Source organism: Peromyscus eremicus, chromosome 1 (genome assembly GCF_949786415.1).
Source record: "Peromyscus eremicus chromosome 1, PerEre_H2_v1, whole genome shotgun sequence".
Classification (NCBI taxonomy): domain Eukaryota; kingdom Metazoa; phylum Chordata; class Mammalia; order Rodentia; family Cricetidae; genus Peromyscus; species Peromyscus eremicus.
In genome coordinates this window covers 101,926,508-101,951,552 of record NC_081416.1, presented here as the reverse complement: position 1 = coordinate 101,951,552, position 25,045 = coordinate 101,926,508, and the positions used below count along the sequence as shown (strand labels likewise).

Sequence of the window (25,045 nt, the reverse complement as noted above, 5' to 3'; positions counted from 1 at the left end):
AGCCTCCTGCTGTGAGGGCTGGGAAGAGGTGTCATTTGTGGCCACAGTGTCGTGATATGAAGACCCAGAAGAGGCTTCTGTCTGCTTGGCAGTAGCATAGCTGTGTGTCTTTAGAACAATGGGTTTAAGCCTCCATTGTCTGCCTGGGCATGGGTGGATTGTGTGATCTATGTTTCCATTTTGGTTTCGTTGCTAAGAAGCTTGTCTCTAAACAATGATCAATTTCTACACGGAAACATCACTCCTGGATTTGACCTTTTTTTTCCCCTTAATCTTTAGTTTTCTTTGGTCCTAATGCCCTCAGATATTTAGAGAGGTAGAATAAAATGGAATTTTATATATTCTACTTATCCATTTGTCCATCCTTCCATCCATCCATCCATCTGTCCATTCATCACTTATCCATCATTCATCCATCCATCCACTCATCATGTCCCCATTCATCCATTCACCCATCCGTAATGACTCTATCCATCCATCCATCCATCTATCTGCATTTGAAAAGAACACAGAGTATCCTGCCTACAAAGTCACTATGAGACCACATGTAATCTAGCTGTATGTTTGTCGATGATAATGCTTGTCTGGACACAAATTCCCCTGCTAAGCATCTGTTCCTACTTACCCACCCCATCCAGAGGTTCCCCCACATCCCTCTGAGCCCCTGTGTCCTGCTAATTCACATATCTGCCTCCACTTCAACCCATCTCCCCAGGCAGAGTTCTCTCTGGGGCACTCCCCAGCTGTGGGCAGGAGGCACTGATCCCTATGAGTGAAACTGAGACTTGTTCTCTCTCCAGTTCAAAAGCATCAACCAAGGCAAGAAGACGAGTGTTGCCGACTCCATGCTACGGATGCTGGAGAAGTATTCCCAAAGCCTGGAGTGCCTGGTCCAGGAGCGGACCGAGGAGCTGGAACTAGAGAGGCGGAAGACAGAAAGGCTGCTCTCACAGATGCTCCCTCCGTGAGTGGCCCGGGGATGCGAGTTTGCTTCTACTTTCCTCCGGGGCTCTAGAACTCGGGACGTGCTCAGAGAACCTGGCCTCCAATTCATTCCTACTTACTGTGTGAGCACACACACACACACACACACACATACACACACACATGCCTGGGGGCACAAAGGCCTTTGCGCTCACAGATATGCACTAGGTTCTTATCCTTCCTAATGCCATGACCCTTTAATACAGTTCTTCATGTTGTGGTGACCCCCAACCATAAGATTATTTTTGTTGCTACTTCAAGTCTGTAATTTTGTAGCTGTTATGAATCATAATGTCTGTGTTTTCCCATGGTCTTAGGTGACCCCTGTGAAACGTCATTTGACCCACATGCTAAGAACCACCGCACTAGAGAAACCTAGAATGTTAAGCACACAGGGTTGTTCCTTCAAGGAAAAGAATACAAAACCTGTTTTCCACCCAGAAGGCTGGAACAGACATGCTTTCTAGCCTGGTGACCTTTGTACCAGAGCTGGTACCTGACCTCCCCCAGACCTTCTCATAGAAATGTCTTCCTCGTCACTCTATAGAACCCACCTTTATGGAAGGTGTCACATGCACTTTACAAAGAGTTTCAACATAGTCAGGTCTGTACTTAGCTTATTTTGTTCCTCAAGGAGATTTAGGCCTGCTTTGTTGTGCATTCAGGATTGAGTTCATCATCACAAGAACAGTTCTTCACCAGATTGTGCTGTGCTTAAATATGCCTGAAGTGAACAACTCGGAGTCAGACTCCCGAAGTTCGAACCAATGCTGACTCCTGAGTGATATTGCACCAAACTGCCTTCTTGCCTCTAGGGGCTCTTCCTAGACCCCTGCTGCCCAAAAAGGTCCCAGAGACTCTCTCAACAGATGCCCAACATATGAGGCTTGACCCTCAGAGAAGTTAAGATTTTTTTCTTTAAATAGAAGCGGAGGATAGGAGTTTGATCCTCTCACCCAAGGAGTCTCGGCGGTAAGTGAGAGAGTGAAATCGCATGGATTCTTCTCAGAGCATTTTATATGATTATTGAGGTGTCTGTTAAAAATCCAAAGGAGCAAAATACCCGAAACAACATCTCTGTGACTTTGTACAGGTTACTGTAAAATTTGATCCTTAGTTTCCTGACTAAGGAACAAGGGGCATAAAATCCTTGTCAGTTATTTTGAGATCTGGACTGCAGTAATGTATTTCTTGGACCCTCTTTAAGAGGACTGTAATAAAGAGGAGGATCCTCCAGTCGCATTTCGGCAAGGGTGAGGCTTGCTGAGGGCCAGAGTGGCTCCCACCCTTGCTCAAGCGTGGCAGTGTCACTAAGGAGCTGCCCTTGGGGCTGTCCCTGGCCCCTCATGCCCAGCTTGAGGCTCCAAGCTCCAACCACGCCCCAAGCCCCTTGCCTTTTCCCAAGATGCAAAAAGGGAAAACATTGAGGTAAGAAATAGTGATCCAAAACTTACAAGGACAGTAAGTCTTTAGACTCTCAGGGGCAACTCCCAGCCCCAGAATCAAGGGAGAAATGGACCCAGTATGGATTTGCCAGTATGGCTTGACCTTTCATGGGGAAAAATTAAAACAGGCCCATGTTCTAGTACAGGAACAGTTACAATTAGGACAAATAGAACCTCTAGTCAGTCCTTGGAATTCCCTTCTTTCTGTAATTCACAACAAAAAACAACAAAGAATAATTTTTGACTGTTACGTGATCTCAGGAGCATAACATAAATGCTTTTATGAAAACAGTGGGCGGCCTCCAGCCAGGGCTCTCCACTCCCACTGTGGTTCCTCAAGGACATTAGATTCTCATAGTTGACTTAAAAGACTGCTTTTTCTATATTCCTTTCTATATTCCTTTACATCCTGATGATAAGGAATATGTTTGCATTGTTTCCACTTTAACCAGTTAACAGCCAAGGACCCAATGCCAGAGGAAAATTTTACCACGAGGGATGAAAAATAGCCCCACATGGGGCAACAGTTTGGGGGGTCTCTGTGACCTTTTCGAGCATCAGAGCGACCAGCCACTGGAGGCAAGAAGGCAGTTTGGGGCAACACCACTCAGGAGTCAGCATTGGTTCAAACTTCGGGAGTCTGACTCCGAGTTGTTCACTTCAGGCATATTTAAGCACAGCACAATCTGGTGAAGAACTGTTCTTGTGATGATGAACTCAATCCTGAATGCACAACAGAGCAGGCCTAGATCTCCTTGAGGAACAAAATAAGCTAAGTACAGATGAGACCTGACTATTTGAAACTCTTTGTAAAGTGCATGTGACACCTTCCATAAAGATGGGTTCTATAGAGTGACTGAGGAAGACATTTCTATGAGAAGGTCTGGGGGAGGTCAGGTACCAGCTCTGGCCACATAGATTGCACAAAGGTCACCAGGCTAGAAAGCATGTCTGTTCCAGCCTTCTGGGTGGAAAACAGGTCTTGTAGTCTTTTCCTTGAAGGAACAACCCTGTGTGCTTAACATTCTAGTGAATGTCTGTAAGCACAAACAGCTTCATGCCCCCTACTCATTTTGGCACTTGAGTGCACACATCTGAGGACAGAGGTCAACATCCAGTGTCATTTCTTAGAATGCCTTCCATGTTGGTTTTTTGAGATAGAATTTCTCTTCATGGTCTGCAATTTGACTGGGCTGACAAGCAATCCCAGAGGCCTTCCGGTCTCTGCCTCCTCAGTGCTGGAATTACAAGCACGCATACCACCCTGGACTTTTATGTGTGTTCTGGGAATCAAACTCAGGTCCTCACTCTTGCACAGCCCCTTTACTAACTGAACTATCCCCCCACCCCAGCCTCATTTCTTCTCATTTATCTAACTTATTTTTCTAGCCTTTCTCCATGCACTGGGCACTGAGCTATGTAGACAAGTGTTGAGCTCCTACTGCCCACACCTTGGGAGCAAGGAGTGGCCACAGAGCTCCCAGATCACTGCCAAGAAAGTCAGGACAGGTCTGTACAGCATAGCTGGCACATTGGTGTAATCGGAGGCTTCTCTCCACCCCACCACATTCTGCAGTCAATTCCCAAATTATCACTCAGAGGCTTATATTAATTATAAATGTTTGGTTGATGGCTCAGGCTTATTACTAGCTAGCTCTTACATTTAAATTAACTCATATTTCTTATCTATGCTTTGCCGCATGGTTTGTGGCTTGTTACCTCATTTTTTATAGGTCTTGTTTCCTTGATGACTGGGTGGTGTTTCCCTGACTCCTCCCTTCTTCTCCCTGTATCTCTTTTGGTGTTCCCACCCAGCCTTATTATGCCTGACTGTAGGCCAAAACAACTTTGTTATCAACCAATGAGAAAAATACATATTCACAGCATACAGATGGACATCCCACAGCACACCAGCCAACCAGGAACAGTCTCCCAACTGTAAAAACAGGGTCCTCACCTGGCCCCTCCCATTCTTTCAGGTCTGTTGCCAATGCTCTAAAGATGGGGATGAGTGTGGAGCCAGAGTACTTTGACCAGGTCACCATCTATTTCAGTGACATCGTGGGCTTCACCACCATCTCAGCCTTGAGCGAGCCCATTGAGGTGGTGGGTTTCCTCAATGACCTCTACACGCTGTTTGATGCTGTTCTGGACAGCCATGACGTGTATAAGGTGAGGACAACCAGAGACTCGCCCTCTCTTCCTCCCTTTGCAGCTGCGCGCCACAAATTTGTTTCTGTCCACATACCTGTGCATTTGTGTCAATTAACTATTGCTGTGTAATGAATAATCTCAAAGTCCAGTAGCATACAATGAAACCATTGGTTACAAGCCTCAGTATGAGCTGGAAGACACTCCTGGACTCACACACGTCTCTGGCTAGCTGCGGGCAAGGTGGGCATCTTTATACTCTTAGCTTGGTTTTCTGCATCTCTGGAACCTTGACTTGAGGGGATTGGCTCTGGCCTGCAGTCTCTCGGAGATGGTTCACATGCACGGAACACGGCTGGGTTCTGAGGGAGGGCGGAAGCATGCGGCCTTCTTGAGCTCTAGCCTGGGATTCGCACACTGCTTTTCTTGACAAATTCTGTTGGCCAAGGAAGACAACATGGCAACACTAGATGTGGATGGGAGCTGTTGTAGCCACATTGCAGGGATGTGTATCCAAGGAGAGATGGACAGTGTGTCATTTGAGTTTATTTGTTCACAATGTTCCCATGTCCATGGTCTGTCTGTTTATCCTTTAACATTTTCATGGGCAGGCCCTTTTGTGCTTGGAACATGGGTAGAGAGACAAGCCAGCTCTGGTCCCCACCTTGTGGGGAGACAGGCACTAGGCGTCTTGGCAGAGGCACCAAGACCTTCTGTGAGCTGTTTCTGATGTGTCTCTAGATCCTGGGTTTGGTTCCGGCATGACCAAATGTGTTGCTTTGGCCAAATATCTTCCCCTCTCTGGGTCTGTTTCCTCATCTGTGGATCAGACAACCTCCATCCTGGCAGTTCACGGAGGGTGTAGAAGCGCGTGTCAGCTGCAGTGGGAGAGCAAGTCACTCACTGATTCCTCTGCAGCTCCACTGTGCTGTAGAGACCCTCTGCAACCCAGCCTCCCACACCCCTGCCTCCTACAACCCAGCCTCCCACACCCCTGCCTCCTACAACCTGCCTCCCACACCCTTGCCTCCTACAACCCAGCCTCCTACACCCCTGCCTCCTACATCCCTGCCTCCCACACCCCTCCCTCCTACATCCCTGCCTCCTACACCCCTGCCTCCCACACCCCTGCCTCCTACAACACAGCCTCCCACACCCCTGCCTCCTGTAACCCTGCCTCCCACACCCCTGCCTCCTACATCCCTGCCTCCTACATCCCTGCCTCCCACACCCCTGCCTCCTACATCCCTGCCTCCCACACCCCTGCCTCCTGTAACCCTGCCTCCCACACCCCTGCCTCCTACAACACAGCCTCCCACACCCCTGCCTCCTGTAACCCTGCCTCCCACACCCCTGCCTCCCACACCCCTGCCTCCTACATCCCTGCCTCCCACACCCCTGCCTCCTACATCCCTGCCTCCCACACCCCTGCCTCCTACAACCCAGCCTCCCACACCCCTGCCTCCTGCAACCCAGCCTTCCACACCCCAGCCTCCCACACCCCTGTCTTCTGCAACCCAGCCTCCCACACCCCTGCCTCCTGCAACCCAGCCTCCCACACCCCTGCCTCCTACAACCTGCCTCTTATGTCGGTCTAGGAGCTGGTGCCCCAGGACAGCTCCAGATGTGACAGAGAACGTGGGGACGGGGGTCCAGGTGTCATCCCAATCCAGCCCTGTTGGCTTTTATCCCGCGTGTGGTGCAGCAACTCCTTGGAGCCATAGCCCTTGGGGGACAGGGCAGGGGCAGAAGCTGGAAGGAGTCAGGGGATGGAGCAGGCATTTGTAGTGTCTGTCCCAGCACTTATGGAACACCTACTGTATACAGGATGCTGTGTTAAGACTTTGTGTGCATGAGGCTTTGTGAGGGAAGTGCTGGCCCCTCTGACTTACAGATGGCTTATGTGAACCTGAGGCTTGGGTCCTCAGCCCCTTGTAGGACGTCACCCTCTTCATGACGTAGATTCTCCTGGGATAGGTGGCAGGTCACGATGGCCCCCACAAGCCCTCTGGAGTTGACCCACCTCTTTTCTGAGTGCATTTGCTGCCGCTCCTTCTCCGTGGACCTCCACGTTTTTCTGAGAGTTCGAGTCTCACACCACCAGACCTTCTCACTTGCTCCTTCCTCTTTCTGGTTCATCCACCTCTTTCCTCTCTGCCTGCCCCACAGTTAGCCGTCCTTCCAGTCTCCCACTTGCTCGCTCGCCTCTGGACCTGGTGAGGTGCTCTGGTTGGCACCCTCAAAATTCCCCCTGACGGCACTTGGCGACTTAATCCTGAGGCCCAGAGAGGAAGGAGGCCTGCCCGGGGCAGACAGACAGAAGCAGAGCCAGGAGGAACCAGAGCGTCCACAGGCTGCCGTGGGCACTAGCCCCTGCAGACAGTACAGTGGGTGACCCACAGAGGCCTTTGCCACTGCCACTGGAGTCCTTAGACTCCCCTCCCCCTCTGCCACCGGGGGAGGGGGCGGTACTCCACGGCTCCAAGTGTCTGGCAGCCCACACCCCAGCCTCCTGTGGGTCCCACAGGTGTCTCCCCGAACCCCCGAGCTTTGATCTGCCCTGAGTCACCCTGGCCTGTCTCTCCTGCCTCTGCTAATCTTTCCTCACACATGTGTCCCTCCCAGCTCTGAATCACGCCTTGGCTGTGCTCTGAACTCTGGCCAAGAGGCCTGCATCTTCCCGGCAGAGGGAAATGAAATCAAACAAGGCCTGCACAGCCCTCCAGATGTGGGGAACAGCAGGCCCAGTCCCTGTGATGTGTGATGTGTCTCTCATCACTCCCACCATCTGCCTTGGTTTCCCCCCCCCCCCCATCAGCAGCAGGATCTAGTTACAGCTTTGAATCTTTTCTGGTCTGAAAAGCAGCCATTCAAACACTTCCTGCATGTGTTGGGAGGGGGGAAGGCGAGGGTGGGAGAGTGGGGTAGGAGTGAGGGTTAGGAGGAGGGGTGGGGTGGGGGTGAAAAGACCACCCCAGCATCACCATCGCTAAGTAAGCACTTTTCCGTATGTAGCGTGGAATTGAGTGCTGGGGCTCAGGGCCTCGGACAAGGCGTGGGGCCGGACAATAGGAGGACAAGGGCGTGACTACCCAGCTTGGCCTGCGGTGTGGAGGTGTGACGCAGGCCCTGGCCATCTAAGCTATCAAACAGCATGAACTTGCACGTCCTCCATGAACTTGCCGGCCCTCTGAGCCTGAAGCTCCTGTTAGTAACGCAGGGTTGAAGCGCCTGTGGTTCAAGGCTAGTCTGATGACTAGGAAAGTGCTGTCTTTCACCCAGTCACAACAGAATGCCAGCACTGGCTGACGCCGGCTCTTCCAGACTCCCAGGCTTCCACTGGAAACCTGGGAGGAAGAAGTATGCATGCCGAGCAAGTACCTTAGGAGGGGGAGCTTGGACTGAAGGTCTTCACGGCATGCCTCACTTAGCCCTTGGTAGGATAATTTATCCCTTAACACACGTGAGGCTCAGAGAGGGCAAGATCCCTGCCTGAGGTTACACAGTGAGCCAGTGGCCCAGTTAGACCCCACTAGCACGCTCACTAGAATTCAGACCTGAGTCTGCCTCTCTGCTGTAACCGCCCCGCCCCCAGCCACCTCTGAGGGAAGCAGCACATACCTTACAGGTAGTCACAGCCTCTCTTGCAGGTGGCTGCTCGTCACCAGGCATCTCTGGGCACATCACCTCTGTTTGGAGGGGCATCACACCAACCTAGGGCCCTGAGGTTGGCAGGGGCTCTGTGAGGCAGGGTTACAGCTGGCTTTGTCAACTCATTCCACTTGCTGCTCACAGAGAGGAAACTGTAGCTGCAAGGGAAGCCCTCTGCCTGTGCCAGCAGCAAAGCTGGGGGTGGAACCTGATGATCTGTCTGGTTCCAGAACTTTCTTTCCTTTACCCCCTCCTCTTCCTTTTTAGTGTGTGTGTGTGTGTGTGTGTGTTAGGAAGAAACAAACACATAGTGGGTTTGTGTTTGTGTGCTTGTGTGTGGAAAGCAGAGGACAACATGTGGAGATCAATTCTCTCCTTCCACCATGAGGATTTGGAGGATCAAACTCAAGTCACCAAGCTCAGCTACGTACACCCTGATCCACTGAGTCATTTCAAGCCTCCCCCAACCCTTTCTTCTTTTGGGTCAGGTATTACTATATAGCCCAAGGATTACTCGCCTCAAACTTGCAGCAATCCTCCTGCCTCAGCCTCATGAGTGCAAGGATCACAGACTGCTCCAGGCTGCCCTAGAACCCACTTTCTTCTCAGTATCCACGGAAGCCAATAGAGTCGGGACACCAGACTGTCCCTGATAAGTGCCCTCTTCAAATGAAGCCCTGGCTGGCTGCTGTGTTCTCGAGCACACTGCTTCCTGGGTCTACTATTAGAGCAGACAGACCTGCCATCTGCCTCATAGACAGAGGCCACCTGAAACTCACGGCTCAGGGCTGAGTGCCTGGGCCTGGAAGTCTAGCAGAGGCTGTGGAGTGTGTGAGATCTGGGACTGGGGGCTCCTGATTGGTGGCATGTAGGTTTGGGTATGGGAGAGGCTGTTTCAACAGGAGATTGTCGTTTGCAGGTAGAGACCATCGGAGATGCCTACATGGTGGCATCTGGGCTCCCTCGGCGCAATGGAAGTCGGCATGCGGCTGAGATCGCCAACATGGCCCTGGACATACTTAGCTATGCGGGCAACTTCCGGATGAGGCATGCACCCGATGTGCCCATCCGTGTCAGGGCCGGTTTGCACTCAGGTAGGCAGAGGGCTGGGGGCCAGGGCCAGGCCTCCCAGAGCTCTGAGGGTGGTGGGTGAACCCCAGGTGCTGCATCTGAGCCCCTGGCATCCAGACACTGCCAGAAAAGCTTTGTGACCCTTGGCTACCTTATGCCAAAGGATCTGGGCACTCCAATTCACAAACTTTACTTGGTTTGTGATGGTCTGCCCTTAGCATCCATCTGGTCGAGGGCATCTGATTCCACATGGAGAAGCCGTTAGTCTGATAGAAGAGGCAGAAATCTCCTATAGACATGGGGGCAACTAAATGTCTGCTGACCTGGGTGTGGGTGAGGCCTCAGAGCGGGGTCTCTACGGCCCCTCCCCTCTGTGGCTCCCCCCTGCAGGCTCAAGTGCAGAGTGGGGCCCCCCTGTAGCCCCAAAGCCCTCACTGACCTCTCCAGCCTCCCCGCTGTGGCTCCCCACCAGCTCTTCACCCACACTCAGCTGTAGTTTCCCAGGCCTTTGAACCTGCCGTCTCCTGCCCGTCCATCTTCCTTTCAATCGCCTCTCTGGGTTGCTTCCCTCACCCCAGTACTGGCTACTGTCTCCCTGTGGCCCACATGGCTGGGTGTAGCACATGCACCACCCCTTTGGTGTTGCCATTGACTCCAGACAGCACGCTCCTCAGCTCAGGACACACAAAAGGTGGTGTGGTAGCTTGGGGAGGCTGATGCCGGGGCCTCTGTTGGGCCTCCTGGAGCTCCCCGGGCACATTTGGATTTCAGGGCCCTGTGTGGCAGGTGTTGTGGGTCTCACCATGCCTAGGTACTGCCTCTTTGGGGACACTGTCAACACTGCCTCCCGGATGGAATCCACGGGGCTGCGTGAGTATCTTCAACTTCTATCCTGCCCCTGGGGGAAGTCTTTCTCAATAAACCCAAACTGGCTGTGGGAAGCAGTACTCAGTCATCATGTCCCCACCTGGTGGCAGCATACCCTTGGTGACAGCAAGGCACAGTAGGAGATGATATGTGTTCTCTAACTTTCCTGGAGTTTTTATGATGATCTCATGGGAGAATTAGCAGAGAAGACCATGATTCAAGAGGCAGGAAACCTGGGTCCTCACCCTAGCTCTGCAACTTACTAGTCCAGTGTCCTTTAGCAGGCTCTGCCTGGAAGGCCTCAGTGTCCTCCTTTTACAGTGAGGTGACCCACTTCCAGTTTGGGATTTTAATTGGCTGCATGTCAACCCTGTTATGCTAGGTCAGCTCCAACACCACCATGTAGATATCTCCAACATGTTAGGCCTTTACTTGGGGAGAACCTGCTCTGATGGGTTGGAGAAGGCCACCCCAAACTGACAGGTCTTAGGGCCTCTGCCTCTGTGTGTGTAGAGTGCTGTATCGTCCTAAGGTAGCTCTGTGCGCACACTGTGTCACTGGGTGTGGTAGCCCCGCAGGTAAACACTGTGTTCCAGGGACCTCCCCTTCTAACGGTTCACCAACGTGATTTGTTTTTTCTTGGGGACCCTTTCGGCAACCAGCTATCTACAAGAGCGAGAGATTAGGGAGAAAGAATCATGCATATCATAGTTGTGTTGTGAGACTGGTTGGGGCTAGAGTCGTGGCTCTCAGAGAAGTGGGTGCAACCAGGGAGTGGTGGCTTGCTTTCTGCCTTTCTTTCCAGCATACAGAATCCACGTCAGCCGAAGCACCGCCCAGACCCTGCTCAGCCTCGATGAAGGCTACATGATCGATGTCAGAGGCCAGACTGAACTGAAGGTGAGGGTCTGCCCTGGGGACCGTTTCAGCCAGCCAGTTTGTGTGAGCTGGGCATAGAGGTGATCCTCTCTGCTCCCTAAATTTAGAATCAAGAAAGGTTTCTTCAGGGGCAGGGCAGAGAAGTGGTGGCTACTACTGATCTACCCGTGTAGTGCTCTGGTGCCCAACACACATAACACATATAATACACATAACATACATAGCACATATAACATACATTAACACATATATATAACACACATAACACATATAACACACATAATACATATAGCACATATAACACACATAACACATATATCACATATAACACACATAGCACATATAACACACATAGCACATATAACACACATAACACATATAGCACATATAACACACATAACATTTATAACACATATAGCACATATAACACACATAACATATATAGCACATATAACACACATAACACATATAACACACATAACACATATAACACACATAACACATACAGCCCTCAGGGCAGTTGTGAAATGAACAAATTACCGTTGTATCACATAGTTGAGGAGATTCAATTAGAAAAGCAAAGACTAGCGCATGACCCAGTCTGGTGAAGGCTCCAAGCTCGTTGCCGTCTCTATAACACTCTTGGGCTTCTGGGCATCCCTCAGAACCCAGTTCAGACATCACCTCTCATTATACCTACCCTGGCCCAAGAACATCCCCACTTTCTCCAATGGCTGTCATAACTTCTCTGTGCGCCCATGAACAGCTCCCCCACAGTGTGACCCTGGGCTGAGCTTGCCCGTGAGATCCTTCAAGGCACAGAAAAGTCTTGAACACTGGCATTTCCTTCCTTCTTTCTTTCCTTTTTTCCTTTTCTCCCTCCCTCCCTTCTTTCCTCCCTCCCTCCCTCCTTCTTTCCTCCCTCCCTCCCTCCCTCCCTCCCTTCTTTCCTTCTTTCCTTTTTTCCTTTCATCTCTCCCTTCCTCCTTCTCTCCCTCCATTCCTTCTTTTTTCCCTCCCTCCCTTCTTTCACTTCCTCCCTCCCTCCCTCCCTTCCTTCCTCCCTCCCTTCCTTCTCTCTTTCTTCTTTTATGTAATGCTTGATGAAGGCAGTGGCTTCTCCTACCTCACCCTCTTCTGTTCCCCCACCCCCAGTTCCTCTGCTAGGGGCAGGCCTGACTAGGAGGCAGGGGCTGCCTAGTTTAAAGGCCACGCCCCTCCCGGGCTATACCTGGACCTCAGAATCAGGCAATCTCTGTGATTCACCTCACGACACTGTGGGATGATGCCACAGCACGAGGTGCCACAGCAGGAGGCACCCACCGAGGACCTCAAGCTCCTGAGGGCCAATATCTGTCTGTGTCACCCTGGGCTTGACAGGGCTGAGGCAGGGGGAAGGCGTGGATCGGATGAGCCCAGGGCAGGACTGTTTGACTTGGGGACATGAGCATAGTGTGGTGCGTCCTGAGAACAAAGGGCTGGGTCACAGAGGAACTCACAGAGGTGGGATAGCATAGGACCTCAGTGTCCTACAGCTCCCCCCCCCACATAATCCCAGGGGAGACTGCTGAGTCTTCTGAGAGAAGGCTGGAAGGAATTCTACAGGGCCCATGCCTCGGGTTTTAGCACTCCGGGTCTGCCTTCATCTCTTTAACTGGTGAGTATTGTATTATTCAGTCCTCACCATAGCTTTAGGAGATAACAGGAAGCACAGAGAGGGGAAGTAAGCTGGCCGAAGTCACCAGCTGTCAAGAGGTAGAGCCAGACTTCTTGCCTGGAAAGTTTCCTCTGGGCCAGGGCCTCTCACCTCTTCTTCTTTGTTCCAGGGGAAGGGCTTGGAGGAGACCTACTGGCTGACAGGGAAGGTGGGATTCTGTCGGCCCCTCCCTACACCTCTGTCTATCAGACCTGGGTGAGTGGGGAGGGATTCCCCCAAGCCAGAACATGCCCCATTAGAGAGGATCATTATTTTAGATTTGCAGAGACCCGATAAGACCTGAAAACCACATCATTGGCCCTGTGCTCACTAAGCACTGTCTGCACGGGTGGGTGGGAGCTGTGTCTGCTGCACAGCCTGGCTCATCCAGGCTGTTTGGGGTGCAACTGGGGGGCTCCACGATGCTCAGTTGGCATGCTCTGTATCCCCACAAAATCTTCACAAACAGACCATCTGTGGGGACACCACACAGGGGCATGCCATGTGCACCCAGCACAGAGGGTCTTTCTAGTCTGAGCTGACCATCTCTGACCTTATTACCATCTTCCACAGTCGTGGGACTCATATTAAAAAGACACCAAAAGGCTGCACAAGGAAGATTCTCAGTGCTTGGGCCTCTGACACCATACTCTGCCCTGCATCCTTGGGGACACCATGTCCTTCACTGGGGCCATGTGGAACAGTAGCAGGCTGCTCCAACAGGCTGTCCCTCCCTCCCTCCCTCCCTCCCTCCCTCCCTCCCTCCCTCCCTCCCTCCCTCCCTCCCTCCCCTGCCTGCATAAGAGCCTCCGTGGGCAAAGGCAGCAGGCATAGGTGTTGTCAAAGAACAGAAGGTCCTGGGACCATGATGGCCAAGGGGTTCTGTCCACCAGGGGAAGTTGAGCTGGGAATGCACTGGGCCCCTCCCAGATGACCCCATGTTGGGTTAAAATCAATCTGTGGGTTACAACGCGTTTGGGGCTCACATATCAGATATTTACATTAAGATTCATAACAGTAGCAAAATTACAGCTATGAAGTAGCAATGAAATGATTTTATGGCTGGGGGTCAGCGCACCATGAGGAACTGTGTTAAAGGGTCTCAGCATTAGGAAGGTTGGGAACCACGGCTCTAACTGGTTGCTCTTAGCCACTGCCAGGTCCGCCCTACCCAGCACTTGCTCTGCTGTTTCCGGCAGCTGAACACCTGCTCTTGGGTTTCTGAGTTGCCTCCCAAAGCACACCTCAAGTCTCCCCTCCAGGGCCTTTGCTCTTGCTGTTGCTATGGCTTAAGATGCCCTGCCACTCTTGATTGATTGATTGATTGATTGATTGATTTATGTCATTAAGTGTTTTCTTTGGGGGGGGTAGCACTGGGACCCCTCTCCTCCATTGAGCCACACCCCCAGCAGCCCCGCCCCTTCCTACACTTCAGGCCTCAGCTCACAAGCTCCCTCTATGCACCCGATCTGGTCACACCCTGATGAAGCCCCAGTCACCTCCTGCTGGGTCCCCAGCCAGGCTCTGTCCATGTCCACACTCAGGGAAGCCCTGTCTGCCCCTGACTACCCTGTCCCAGGACTGGGGACCTGCAGGCGTGGCCGCCATTTATCAACCAGAGCTCCCTCAGCTGATGGCTTTTCCACTCCTAGACAGAAACTTTAGAAAGTGCCAGAAATATTTTCATCTTCTGGCTCAGGGAGGGAGGAAACTGGAGATTAGCTGCAAGGAGTATTGATTGACCCAGAGCCTCAGGCAGGTAGGGAAGGGTCTGTGCTCAGAGCACACACACACACACACACACACACACACGCACACACACACGCACGCACGCACGCACACGTACTCAATCACACACGCAGGCATTCATGCACACACAAAGCATCTGCTTACACACACTATTTCCATCAAAAGTCAGGCAGAGATCAGGGACAAAAACCCTACCCCGACCATACGGTAGCATAGCCACCGACCAGGGCAGCAGAACTCAGAGGGTCCTGCCCATCACACCTCAGGGAGACACCCCACACAGCTCCGTTTCTCTTCCCTCTGCCCTTCCCGAACACCATCAAAAGTGTCCCTGAGGGCTAGGAGTGTGGTTCAGTGGCAGAATGCTTACCTAATATGTGTGAAGCCTTGGGTTTTACCCCCCAGTGTCAACAAACGTCCCCTGTAGACTGCTGTGAAGTCTTGGCTGTCCCTCAGACGCCTGCCTCGTTCTCTTGATCAAAACAATGCTGGGTTGGCCAGATCCAGGCACTACGGGCAGAGCATGAGAAAGTGAACGTGTGTATGAGGGGTGTCCAGGGAACCCCTTGTCCCAGTGCCTCCCAGAGTCATATCCCAAGTAGGTACAGAGGAGTGGGTGGCCGGCCACACAGGCAGATGAGGAGTTACTGTGTGGCCATGGAGAAGACAGCACATGTTTGAGCATTGCTCCCACAGTGCAAAAGGTGGGGAAGATCAAGCCTGTGTGCCCAGTGTGCCAGTGTGCCCAGGGCAGCCTGCTGGGTGTCGGTAGACACAGAGTGGAAGGCAGGTCTGCCACCTTTAAACGCCACCTATCACTATTGTCCCAGCACTTGTTTCTGATCCTCATCTCTCCTTTCTCCTCAGAGACCCATGGCAGGACCGCATAAACCAAGAAATCCGGACCGGCTTTGCCAAAGCGCGCCAGGGTCTGGCTGAGCCCGGGAGGTCAGGGGAGGCTGGGCCAGGTCCCTGATAGGAAGTTAGTGGGTGGGCCCAAGGCAGCCAAGGTGCCCCCCCCACCCCCTGCGAGGAATGCCTAGTCAGTTCCCTGGTGATCTGCCACCCATGAGTGACAGGAGCTGCTGTCGTCCCTAGTGACTCCCAGGGTGTCCTTACCTCCTGCCAGGGAAACAATAAAAGTAGAAATACTCCCTTCTGCCCCGCAGTTCTTTACTCTGTGTTGGACAAGGCATTTTGATGCAGGGAGCTCACTGTTTGCAAGCCCCTGGCTCCTGTGGAGGACCCTGTCTCCACCATATGGCTAAGGGGTAAGGCAGAGTAAAGAGGGCCGTGCTCCAAGTGGCACAGCTCTTCTGGGAAAAGTAAAAGCCAGGCAGGTGAGGGCTCCTCAGACCGGGACAGCACCACACCCCTCCCCCATCACAGCACACAGAACCTGTGTGTTATCCTCTCTAAGGGCATCGGGAGGATTCTCAGAGTGCTTAAAGTATATCCTTGGTCCCTCAGGAAGGTCCCAGCCCTGCTTATTCCCCTGCCTCATCAGAACCAGCCCGCAACTTCAGCAGCTGGGAGCACTGTGCTGAGAGTCCAGTGTGTACTCCCAGAATCTCAGGATGGGGGGTGAGGGGGGGGGGCTACAAATTCCTTGGCTGTCAGAAAAAGGAGAGTTCTATCATTCAGAAGAAGAAAGAAAAAAGCCCAACTCATTAAACTATGGCACATCAAAGAATGCTCCCCAAATCCCTGTGGGTGATTTCAGAGCCAGCGAAATCAGGCACACATGTAACTCATTTCCCCACTGAGGGGAGAAGCCTGGGGCAGGGGCGGAGGGGGGCAGGGGTTGTGGGGAGGGGAACCACTAAACAAACTCTCCTTCAAAAGATCCCTTGGGAGGGGGAGCTGCAGAACTTTATCCCGAGGGTTCTGGGAAAACCTGTCTAGGGTCACTGTGTCCAGAGTCCCTCCACCTGGCCTTCCCTACCTGTGTAACTTTGGGTCTGTTTAAACAAGGACTATGAAGACGTTCTGTCCCACCCAGTGTGCTCCTGCTGCAGTCTACCTAAATGACCTTTGCCCTTTGCAACACCCAGTAAACTCCTACACACCCGTCAAAACCCACCTGAAAAGCCCCTTTCTCCTCTTGCTACAGTCCCCTCCCCAGCCCTCCTCTGAATGACTTAGCAGCTGCTATGGCTGCCATCACCGGGGCAGCAGCCTTACTCAGCTCATGCTTTTAGCCTAATGCCTCCTTAGTAGACGCAGTCAAGAGGGACTGAATTGGTGAATGGACAGACATGTGACAAAGCCGAGAAGCCCATGGGCTTCTTATGACAATCCTTCCCTGGGGTGCTTGGACTCACGCTCACCCAGGGCCCAGCGGTTTAGGCTCTGCAGCATGTCATCTGGCCTTAGCATCTCTTGCCCAGCCCCTGCTCACACCCCCTCGGCTCCTCCAGCCCTGGGCCAGCCTGGGAGTTCCTTCCCAGACCCTGGCTTCCACCCCTCCTGACAGATTCCTCCTCTTCTTCCAGGTCTCTGCTCTCTGCCACTTCCTACAGGAAGCCTTCCCTGAAGCCTTTTCACCCTCCCCTGAGTGCTACGCAAGGGGCACCTTTCCTGACTCCTCCTCCCCAGCCGTTCTGGCTATACCAACCTCTCTGCGTATGCCTAGACGGCAAACCCAAGGCTTCCCGAGCAGTGCTGGGTCTACACCTTGCTTTTGTGACTCCGGTGTCTGGTCAATAGAGAAGGAACCTGGTGGGGCAGCAGAGATAGAGGTGGTTACCACGGTCAGGTGAACATCCGTGTAAGGTTACTAATGTGTGTACTGATGAGTGAACCCAGCTCAAAAGGGAGAGGCTACAATCTAGGGAAGGCTGTTAAAAAATGCAGCCGATCAAGGACACAGGTGTTGGTCATCTGCTATCCATAGTCTCTGGCCAGCCTCGAGGTCCTGGGGAGAGGGCCAGCAGCTCCTTAATGAGAAGCCAAGGTCCCCAAGCCAATCCTGGCCCCCTTCGAAGGGTCTAAGGTCTGTCTGCAAGTCCCTCTTTCCGTTCAAGGCGCCAGTCTCAGCAGGATGGGTCTTAAGACGTCCACTAGGGGGCAGGCAAGGCATTCCAGAAACAGACGGCCTTTTCAGCTGCAGGCTGCTGGCTCACTCAACTGCAGCAACTGGCCTGGGGACCCCACCTGATCACTGAAGGGCAGTGAGAGATGGCAATGTCCTCACCGGGCAGAGGGCCTGGGGGCACTGAGAGGCACGTGTCAAACGGTTCACTGAGCTTCATTAGTCATACTTCCTACCGAGTGACAAGTAGGTACCGCTCATTTCCAGCACTTTCCCTGGCTCATGTGGCTTATTGTGTTGTACCCTCTCCTGGGAGGCAAGCCAGATTGTCCCATTCACAGACAGCGAGGCACTCAGTGGCAGGCCCTACCACTGATGGCTTCAGCCTTCCTTCTGGGCCCCAGACTGCTGACACCTCCTTGAGGAGTCCCAGGTCTCCCGACTGTGCGTGGTCTAGCCAAGCTGGCGGTGTCCCTGTCCTCATCCTGTGACCTCCTCTCCACCGCACACCAATCACCCACCCAGTCAATCCACCACAGTGGACTCCACCCTTCAGCTTTTGGGGGATGGGGTGGGGATGGAACCTGGGCCTGGGCACATGCAATCCTCTCATCTAGATTTCGCCATTGTCCTAACCTCCAGAGTCCAGTTGTTGCGAGGTCAGCGGCCTCCCTCAGCCCACGTGCCTCCACCCTGTTCCAGTGTACCTGCAATTCAGACTTCACATGTGTGTCGCTTTTCTATTTAGCCCCACTGCTGGTGGCCACGAATCTTCACCAAAACACTCCTGCCAGCAGCCCCCTCCCCCCTGCCTGTCAGCCCTCCCCATCTTTGTGGCTCTCGCATCCCTTAGTCAGCTAATTCCAACTAGAAGGTTGAAACTGCAAAAAGAATTCCTGCCAATAGGCTCTGGAGACCGTCCCCAGTCCCTGCTGAGTCAGGTGTGGGGTGCTTCTAGCTTGAGGACATCACCTTATCCACTCAAATGTTCTCGGGGTTGTCATGCTTGGAGTGAAGGGGGGCTGGCACCAGGCGGAGAACGTTCTCCATCGTCTTCCTCTGTGTCTGCTCTGAAACCGGATCCAACTTCCCAGTGGTTCCCCTGAGAAATAGGGAGCCTTTGAAGATCTCTGGGTGCCCTAGAAGAAAGCCACCACCAGTCACCACATAGCCAAGCCTGGCAGACTCCTGCCCACATCCGGGCTCGCCGGAGCTTCTCCTCGGCAGTACTTTTCCCCTCTGCAGCCTCTCACCAGCAGCTGGTCACCAACTCCTCTGTGGACCAGTGTCTGGCCTCAGCCTCCTGCATCTTCCTGGTTACTAGGGATCACTGCGGGACTGGCCACAGAGGCCCAGCAACTCGTGTGTGTGTGTGTGTGTGTGTGTGTGTGTGTGTGTGTGTGTGTACGTACATGTGGGTACAGGTGTGTGTATGGGCATATGTATGTATGTGTGTATGTGTGTGTGTGCAGGTGTATACATGTGGGTACAGGGGTGTGTGTGTGTGTGTGTGTACGTACATGTGGGTACAGGTGTGTGTATGGGCATATGTATGTATGTGTGTATGTGTGTGTGTGCAGGTATATACATGTGGGTACAGGGGTGTGTGTGTGTGTGTGTGTGTGTGTGTGTGTAGACAGAGGTTGACGCTGATGTCTTCCTTGACCTCTCTCCATCTTAGTTTTTGAGACAGGGTCCCCCACTTTACCCAGAGTTTACTGAGTTTACTGGCTAGGCTAGACTGCCTGGTCAATGAGCTCCAGCCTCAGGCTCCCCGTTGCTAGGATTAGAGGTGCATACTACCACATCCATCCTTGTATGGGGGTGCTGGGGATCAGAACTCAGGTCTTTGGGCTTGCATGGGAAGCACATTACTGACTTAGCCATTCTCCCAGCCCTAAGGCCTGGACTCCTTAAAGGCCTGGCATTCTCCTGGACTGGGCACACTCCATCTTCTCCATAGTCCCATGAGGTAAGCAGGGGTCATCTTTGTAGATGAAGGCATTCAAGCTGGGTTCAAGGTCACCCAGCCACCCCATAGCAGAACTGAACCTCAACTCCAAAGCCACCTGGTAACTTCACAAGCTACAGAGTAATGAAGTGACATGGACAGCTCCACCCCGCCCCAACAGGGAGATAGAGTGGGGACCCAGTGATGAAATGGGAACATTCTGGAATGAAGGCAACAGAGGAACCAGTTAGGCCTACACAGATGTCTGCATGGTGGATAAAGGAACTAAGGAGAGCACTGGGGACAGAGGTGAAGGTCAAGCCAATAGTGTGAGTGTCAGGCTGTGGGAGAGCAAAGGGAAGGCCAGAGACCCAGGACGATTTAGGCTTCTGTCCCTGTGGGCACCAGCAGCCTCCACAGTCTCTGTCATCCCTCCCACAGTGCCCTTTCCTGCCTCCTGAGCCCAAGAAATACAGACACAAGGCATCCCTTTGGGCCGCTTTTGCACGGTCAGCATGGAGCCCCCTGGGTAGTTCCTCCAGCCCTTGCCTCTGGAATTTTCCATGAGAGAGAGGAGGTGGGGAGGAGGGAAGCAGGGGGGGGGGGCTGGAGAGGAAAGAGAGAGGGGACTGGAAAGGGCTTTTGGTGGAGATAACTGGGCAGGCTAGGGAGAGCAGGAAGGAGAGAGGGGACAGAGGAGGACATGTGTGGGTGTGTGATTTGGAAGGTGGTGTGAGCAGTCCAAGAGACAGGAAAATGGGAAGGGTGGTGTGAGCCTTACCCCCAAGTGCTATCATAGGTCCTCACTCAGGAGAGTGGCCTGGTCCATGGCTGCCACAGGGACACAGGAACAGGAAGGGGACCTTGGACTAGAAAGCGGTCCTGGGGAAAAGTTCCAGGTTCAGAGGGGGAGGTAGGAAGTAAGCAAAGACAGAAGGGAAGGATGCAGGCCAGTGGCTGAGGAACTAGGGACCGAGTCCGGGCATGGCAGCACTGGCCTGGGGGCATTGAGGAGCTGGAGGCGGCAGTGGGGAGCAGGAAGACAGGAGAGCAGAGGGCTCCCTTCTAGGTCTGGCTGGGAAAGAGGGCTCTGTCCCTACGGATGGAAAAATACACAGGGAGAGCAACTGTCTAGAACGTTCCTCCCTCAGGACCTGTGTCTGCCAGCAGGGCAGCACAGCCAGACTACCAGGAGGCTGGGCAGACCTGTGAGACCCATTTGGACAAGGTCAAGTTTGTTCTGGGGAGTGGAACTGAGACCTCGAAGCCCAGTGTCTGCCTGCCTGACACACACAGGAGTGACAGCCAGCAGGCAGGAGCCACATAGCCTGGAAGAGGCCAGAGAGCAGAAGTCCTCCAGGCCCAATAACCACATCCAAGCTTCCAGATCTGGAAAGGAATAGCTTTGGGAAGGCAAGCATCCATTGACGCAGTCCAACCTCCTTGTATCTGTCTGAATGAATCACAGGATCCCCAAGGCTGCTGCAGTCTGACTGATGCCCAAACATGTCTTCTCCCCTCATTCCCTTAGGTACCCCAGGAATCAGCCCTCATAGAAGATAACTTGGTTATGTGTCGTCTAACTGCTCATGGGCCCTGAAGATGGCTGCCCAGTTTCTGTGAACTGTGTACACTGTGCCTGTGTGCCTGAGTATGTAGTGTTAGTACATGCAGACAAGAGGCTTTTCTCCACATCTCTGGTATGTGAACCAGGGGTTTGGGAAGCTGGGACATTGTGTCCCTTTGTACACATAAGATGTGAGGCATGGTTTGCATTCTGTATCTAGTGTATGAGCGTGCATTACATGTGTTCAGTGTATGTCTGTGGTGTGTTCTGCACAAGTCATGCATGTTTGTATTGGATCTGTGCTGTGTGTGTATCTCTGTGTGGTGACTATGTGACTTCTGTGTGTGTGTGTGTGTGTGTGTGATGTATATATATATATATATGTTCATGTTTGTGCAGGTGCACACACATGCTTGCACGTGTGTGTGAATGCCAAAGGTCAAAGTTGGGTGGCTTCCCTGGTCACTCCTCACCTTATTTATTTGTTCATTTTTGAGACAAGGTCTCTTACTGAGCATGGATTCAGCTAGACTAGCTAGCCAGTGAGCTCCAGAGATTACCTCGTCTCTTAACCTCCTCCATTCCCCAGCTCCCATCCCCCAGCCCCCCCCCCCCAGCACCGAGATGTATGCCACCACACCCAACTTCGGTCCTGGGGACCCGAGCTCATGCCCTCACCCTTGATCAGCAGCACTTTAACAACTGAGCTGTCTTCCCAGCCCTGAGATGGCTTTTCAGGGCATCCCCATGAGCTTGAGAGGTTGGTGATGCTGCGTGCCTATGTGACATTTTGTGTGAGGTGGCAGGCTTTGTTTCTCTGGAAGCTGAATCTGCTTGCTATCTCCTGGTTCTGTGATCTTTAGCTGGTCACTTACCACCAGCAAACTGTCACCTTCAAAATGGAGATGATGTGATGATGAAGATGATGATGGTGGTGGTGGTGATGATGATGATGATGATGATGATGATTTAAAAACCCACCTCATTAGGTGTAGTAGGGCTTGACTGAGCTATAACTCAAACGCTGCCAGGCCTAGCCTTCCCTTCCCGGCTTGAAACCACCCCCGGCAAGGAAGATTAGTGATTCTGTAAGCAGCGCCCCCCCTTACACTCCCATCCCTTCCTTGAGTCACCTCTGCCTCACAGGTGCAGGCTGCCTGGCTGTAAGAATTGTAAGAATAAGGGACGGGACACTTGCAGCATCTCCCCATTGTCCTTTTGTCCCACCGCCCACTGTCCCCCCATCACACAGCTCCATGCCCAGAGCCATCCTAGACTAGGTGCCTCTCAGAGGGAGGTCCGTGGACCAGCAGCCTCAACACCATCAGCCTTCTCTGGAGATGTAGATTCTGGGGCCCACTCCAGCCTGCTGAACCACACTCCCTGGTGGGGGGCAGCAATCTACTTTAACAGGACTCAAGAACTCTCGTGTTTATGAAATGTGGGAGCAGGACTCCACCTTCTCTGAAGAGGTTGCTGTGTGAGCCTCGGGGGCCCCACATCCAGCGTGAAGCATTGTCAAAGAAAGCCAGCTGGGTTGAGAGAACTGGACTGTCCCCGTGTGACCATGGGCCGTGGTCACCTTACTGACCTAGAAGGAGAGGAGGCAGGTGGCCTTCTCTGAAGTGTGGGCAGGTGCCCCCTACCCGTGGTGATCAGCCTGGCTTGTGGGAGCCAGATTCCAGAGGCTCTGCAAGTGTGGGACTTCTAGCCGTCTGAGGAGGATGGGGGCCTGAAGACTGCAGACAGCCCAGCCTGGCATCTGCTCTCCATCTCGGGAAGGAGCCTCAGGGAACTTCCAGGACAAGGTGCCCAGCGTGAGAACTTGGCCAGGCCACAGCCCCACTCCCAGGTGCTTGAAGCCTGAGGGGCAAGGCCTCTCAGTTATAGTTCCCTCCAAATCAGGTCTCCCAGGTCCTTCCTCCATGCTGGGACTCCTTTCTTCCTGTCATCCACAGAACTCAGGCTTTCCCACGAGGAAGCTGACACCACCAGCCAGACTGACCCAACCCTACATCATTCTCTTTCCTTAATGCCATCAACTCCCCACCATCCTTGAAATTAGGCTCCATTCTACAGAAGGTGATCTTGAGTCTCCAATGAGGATGCTGAGCTGAGGATGCCCCACTCCCCTGCCCTCCCTATGGAGCCCAGTTCCCATCACTGCCAACGCTAATGCTGCCTCATGGCCCATGGATAAAGCCATGCTGTACTACCCTTATGATGGAGCAAGGCCTCATGGGATCTGACCTTCAAATAGTTAACCGGGAAGCCTGTGAGCTGGGTCCCCCCAGTTCCCAGCAGTCCCCGGCCGCAGTATTGTGGTTTCACGGTCCACGGCTCAGCACAGACGCCCTGTGAAGACGTGTGTAGTTTCATGTTTGTCTTAAAAGTTTGCACTTGGCATCTCGCCACTCCCTGGGGGCCTGGGGAGCCTCAGGGGGGCTCAGTCAAGGTGCTCGCTGCCAGGAGGTGCTCACTGTGGGGACTCAGAACCTGGAGGCCTCTGCATGGATGACTCTGACTGCCCCATGTTCCCTCTGGGGTCAGCCAGGCTCAATGGCCTGCAGGCTTCAAGATGACCTGCCCTGCCTGTTGTATGGTTAAGGCCAGAATCCCTAAGCCTGTCCCTAAAAGGGGCCATGATGTCCAGCCAAGAGGGGAGCTCCAGCAAGGCCCCTACCCCGACCCCATCCCACTGCCCTCTTCCCTCCACTAAAGATTTCCAGTGCAAACGACACCTAGTCCCTCTGTGGGCTTGTTTCCCTGGCCCCCAGTATTGGCCTTTGGCTTCAAACTCCCTTCTCTGGTACAGCTGACACCTGGCTGCAATGACTGTACTTTCTTATCATCCCTCCAAGAGACATGGTCAGAGCCGTGACCCTCAGCAGGCACAGTTAGTGCCCTCTGTGTTTAAGGGAAAGTAAACGGGGGAAGAACTGGGGGAGCCAGCGTTCTGCTCCAGCAGTCAGGGCCCTAATATCAGCTGATGGGGAACTCCCTGACTCCCAGGAGCCCACATGGGTGCTAGGCAGGGGCATGGAATGAAGACAGCCAAAGCTGAGCACTAGCCTCTGGTGCAGGAAGGAAACTGGTGATCAGTTGCTGACCCCCCCCCCCCCCAAGCTGTGTGACTTGAGACAGTTTACTTAACCTCTCTGAGCCTCGCTTACTAGTAAATGAGAGTAAAGACACATAACTGGAGAGCTCTTTGCGGCCATCTTTATTCTGGTATACCAAATAAGGAGGACTGGCCCAGAGCAGGTGTTCGGCAAAGAGCAATGGAAAAATTAGGGATCCATGTTGTCATGATCCTTCTCATTCTGTTCTGTAGCTAAAGAAGGACAGGAAGTCAGGGAGGTTTAGCAACTTGCTCAGAGTCACACGGGATATGTACAGCATTGGCTTTCTGGGTCACTAGCTCCTACATGTGTCCTCAAGTGTCAGCCTGCCTGAGCAAAATCCTCCGAAGGAGCCTTGAGCAAGACTTAGTGTCTGAGAACCACACTCTCAGAGGGTGAGCAATAAGGGCCCAGGACGAGATGGGCCCTCTGTCTAGATGGAAGCATTTCCATAGCATCACTGAAGCTGGTGTCTGACCTGCCACCTGAGAACCACACTGAAAACACCCAGTTTCTGGGGGATGCAAGCAGTACCGGAAGGAAATGGATGGAAAGCTACCCTCCACAGCCTTAGAATAAAGCACCCCCCATGGCTGCCTTGTAAATCAGACCCTGCTTAGATTCTGGCCTCTCTCCCCTGCAGTCTCGAGCTCTGCCTCCTGGATGAGGCCGTTTACCCCTCTGGACCAGTCACTCTCCTTGGTCCCCCCCCTCAGCCTCACATCTGCCCACAAGAGAGGATGCTGAACAATATTATTTCCCAGCCTCCCAGGGCCCACCAGGGATGGGGGGTTGGGAAGTGGTGTGTGTGTGTGTGTGTGTGTGTGTGTGTGTGTGTGTGTGTGTCTCCTCACTAGGTTCTTAACCAAGACTGTTTT

General features: G+C 53.0%; 1 protein-coding gene across 1 annotated transcript in view; it reads left to right on the top strand.

Moving 5' to 3' along the window:
- LOC131913504 (guanylate cyclase D) overlaps positions 1-15,469 on the top strand; it is a 37,168-nt gene extending 21,699 nt beyond the window's left edge. The window contains exons 13-19 of the mRNA XM_059266201.1: positions 801-964; positions 4,409-4,601; positions 9,151-9,325; positions 10,074-10,172; positions 10,975-11,069; positions 12,875-12,960; positions 15,361-15,469. Of these exons, the coding sequence (XP_059122184.1) occupies positions 801-964; positions 4,409-4,601; positions 9,151-9,325; positions 10,074-10,172; positions 10,975-11,069; positions 12,875-12,960; positions 15,361-15,469 (921 nt within the window). The remainder of the gene's footprint in view (positions 1-800; positions 965-4,408; positions 4,602-9,150; positions 9,326-10,073; positions 10,173-10,974; positions 11,070-12,874; positions 12,961-15,360) is intronic.
- The last annotated feature ends 9,576 nt before the right edge of the window (positions 15,470-25,045 follow it).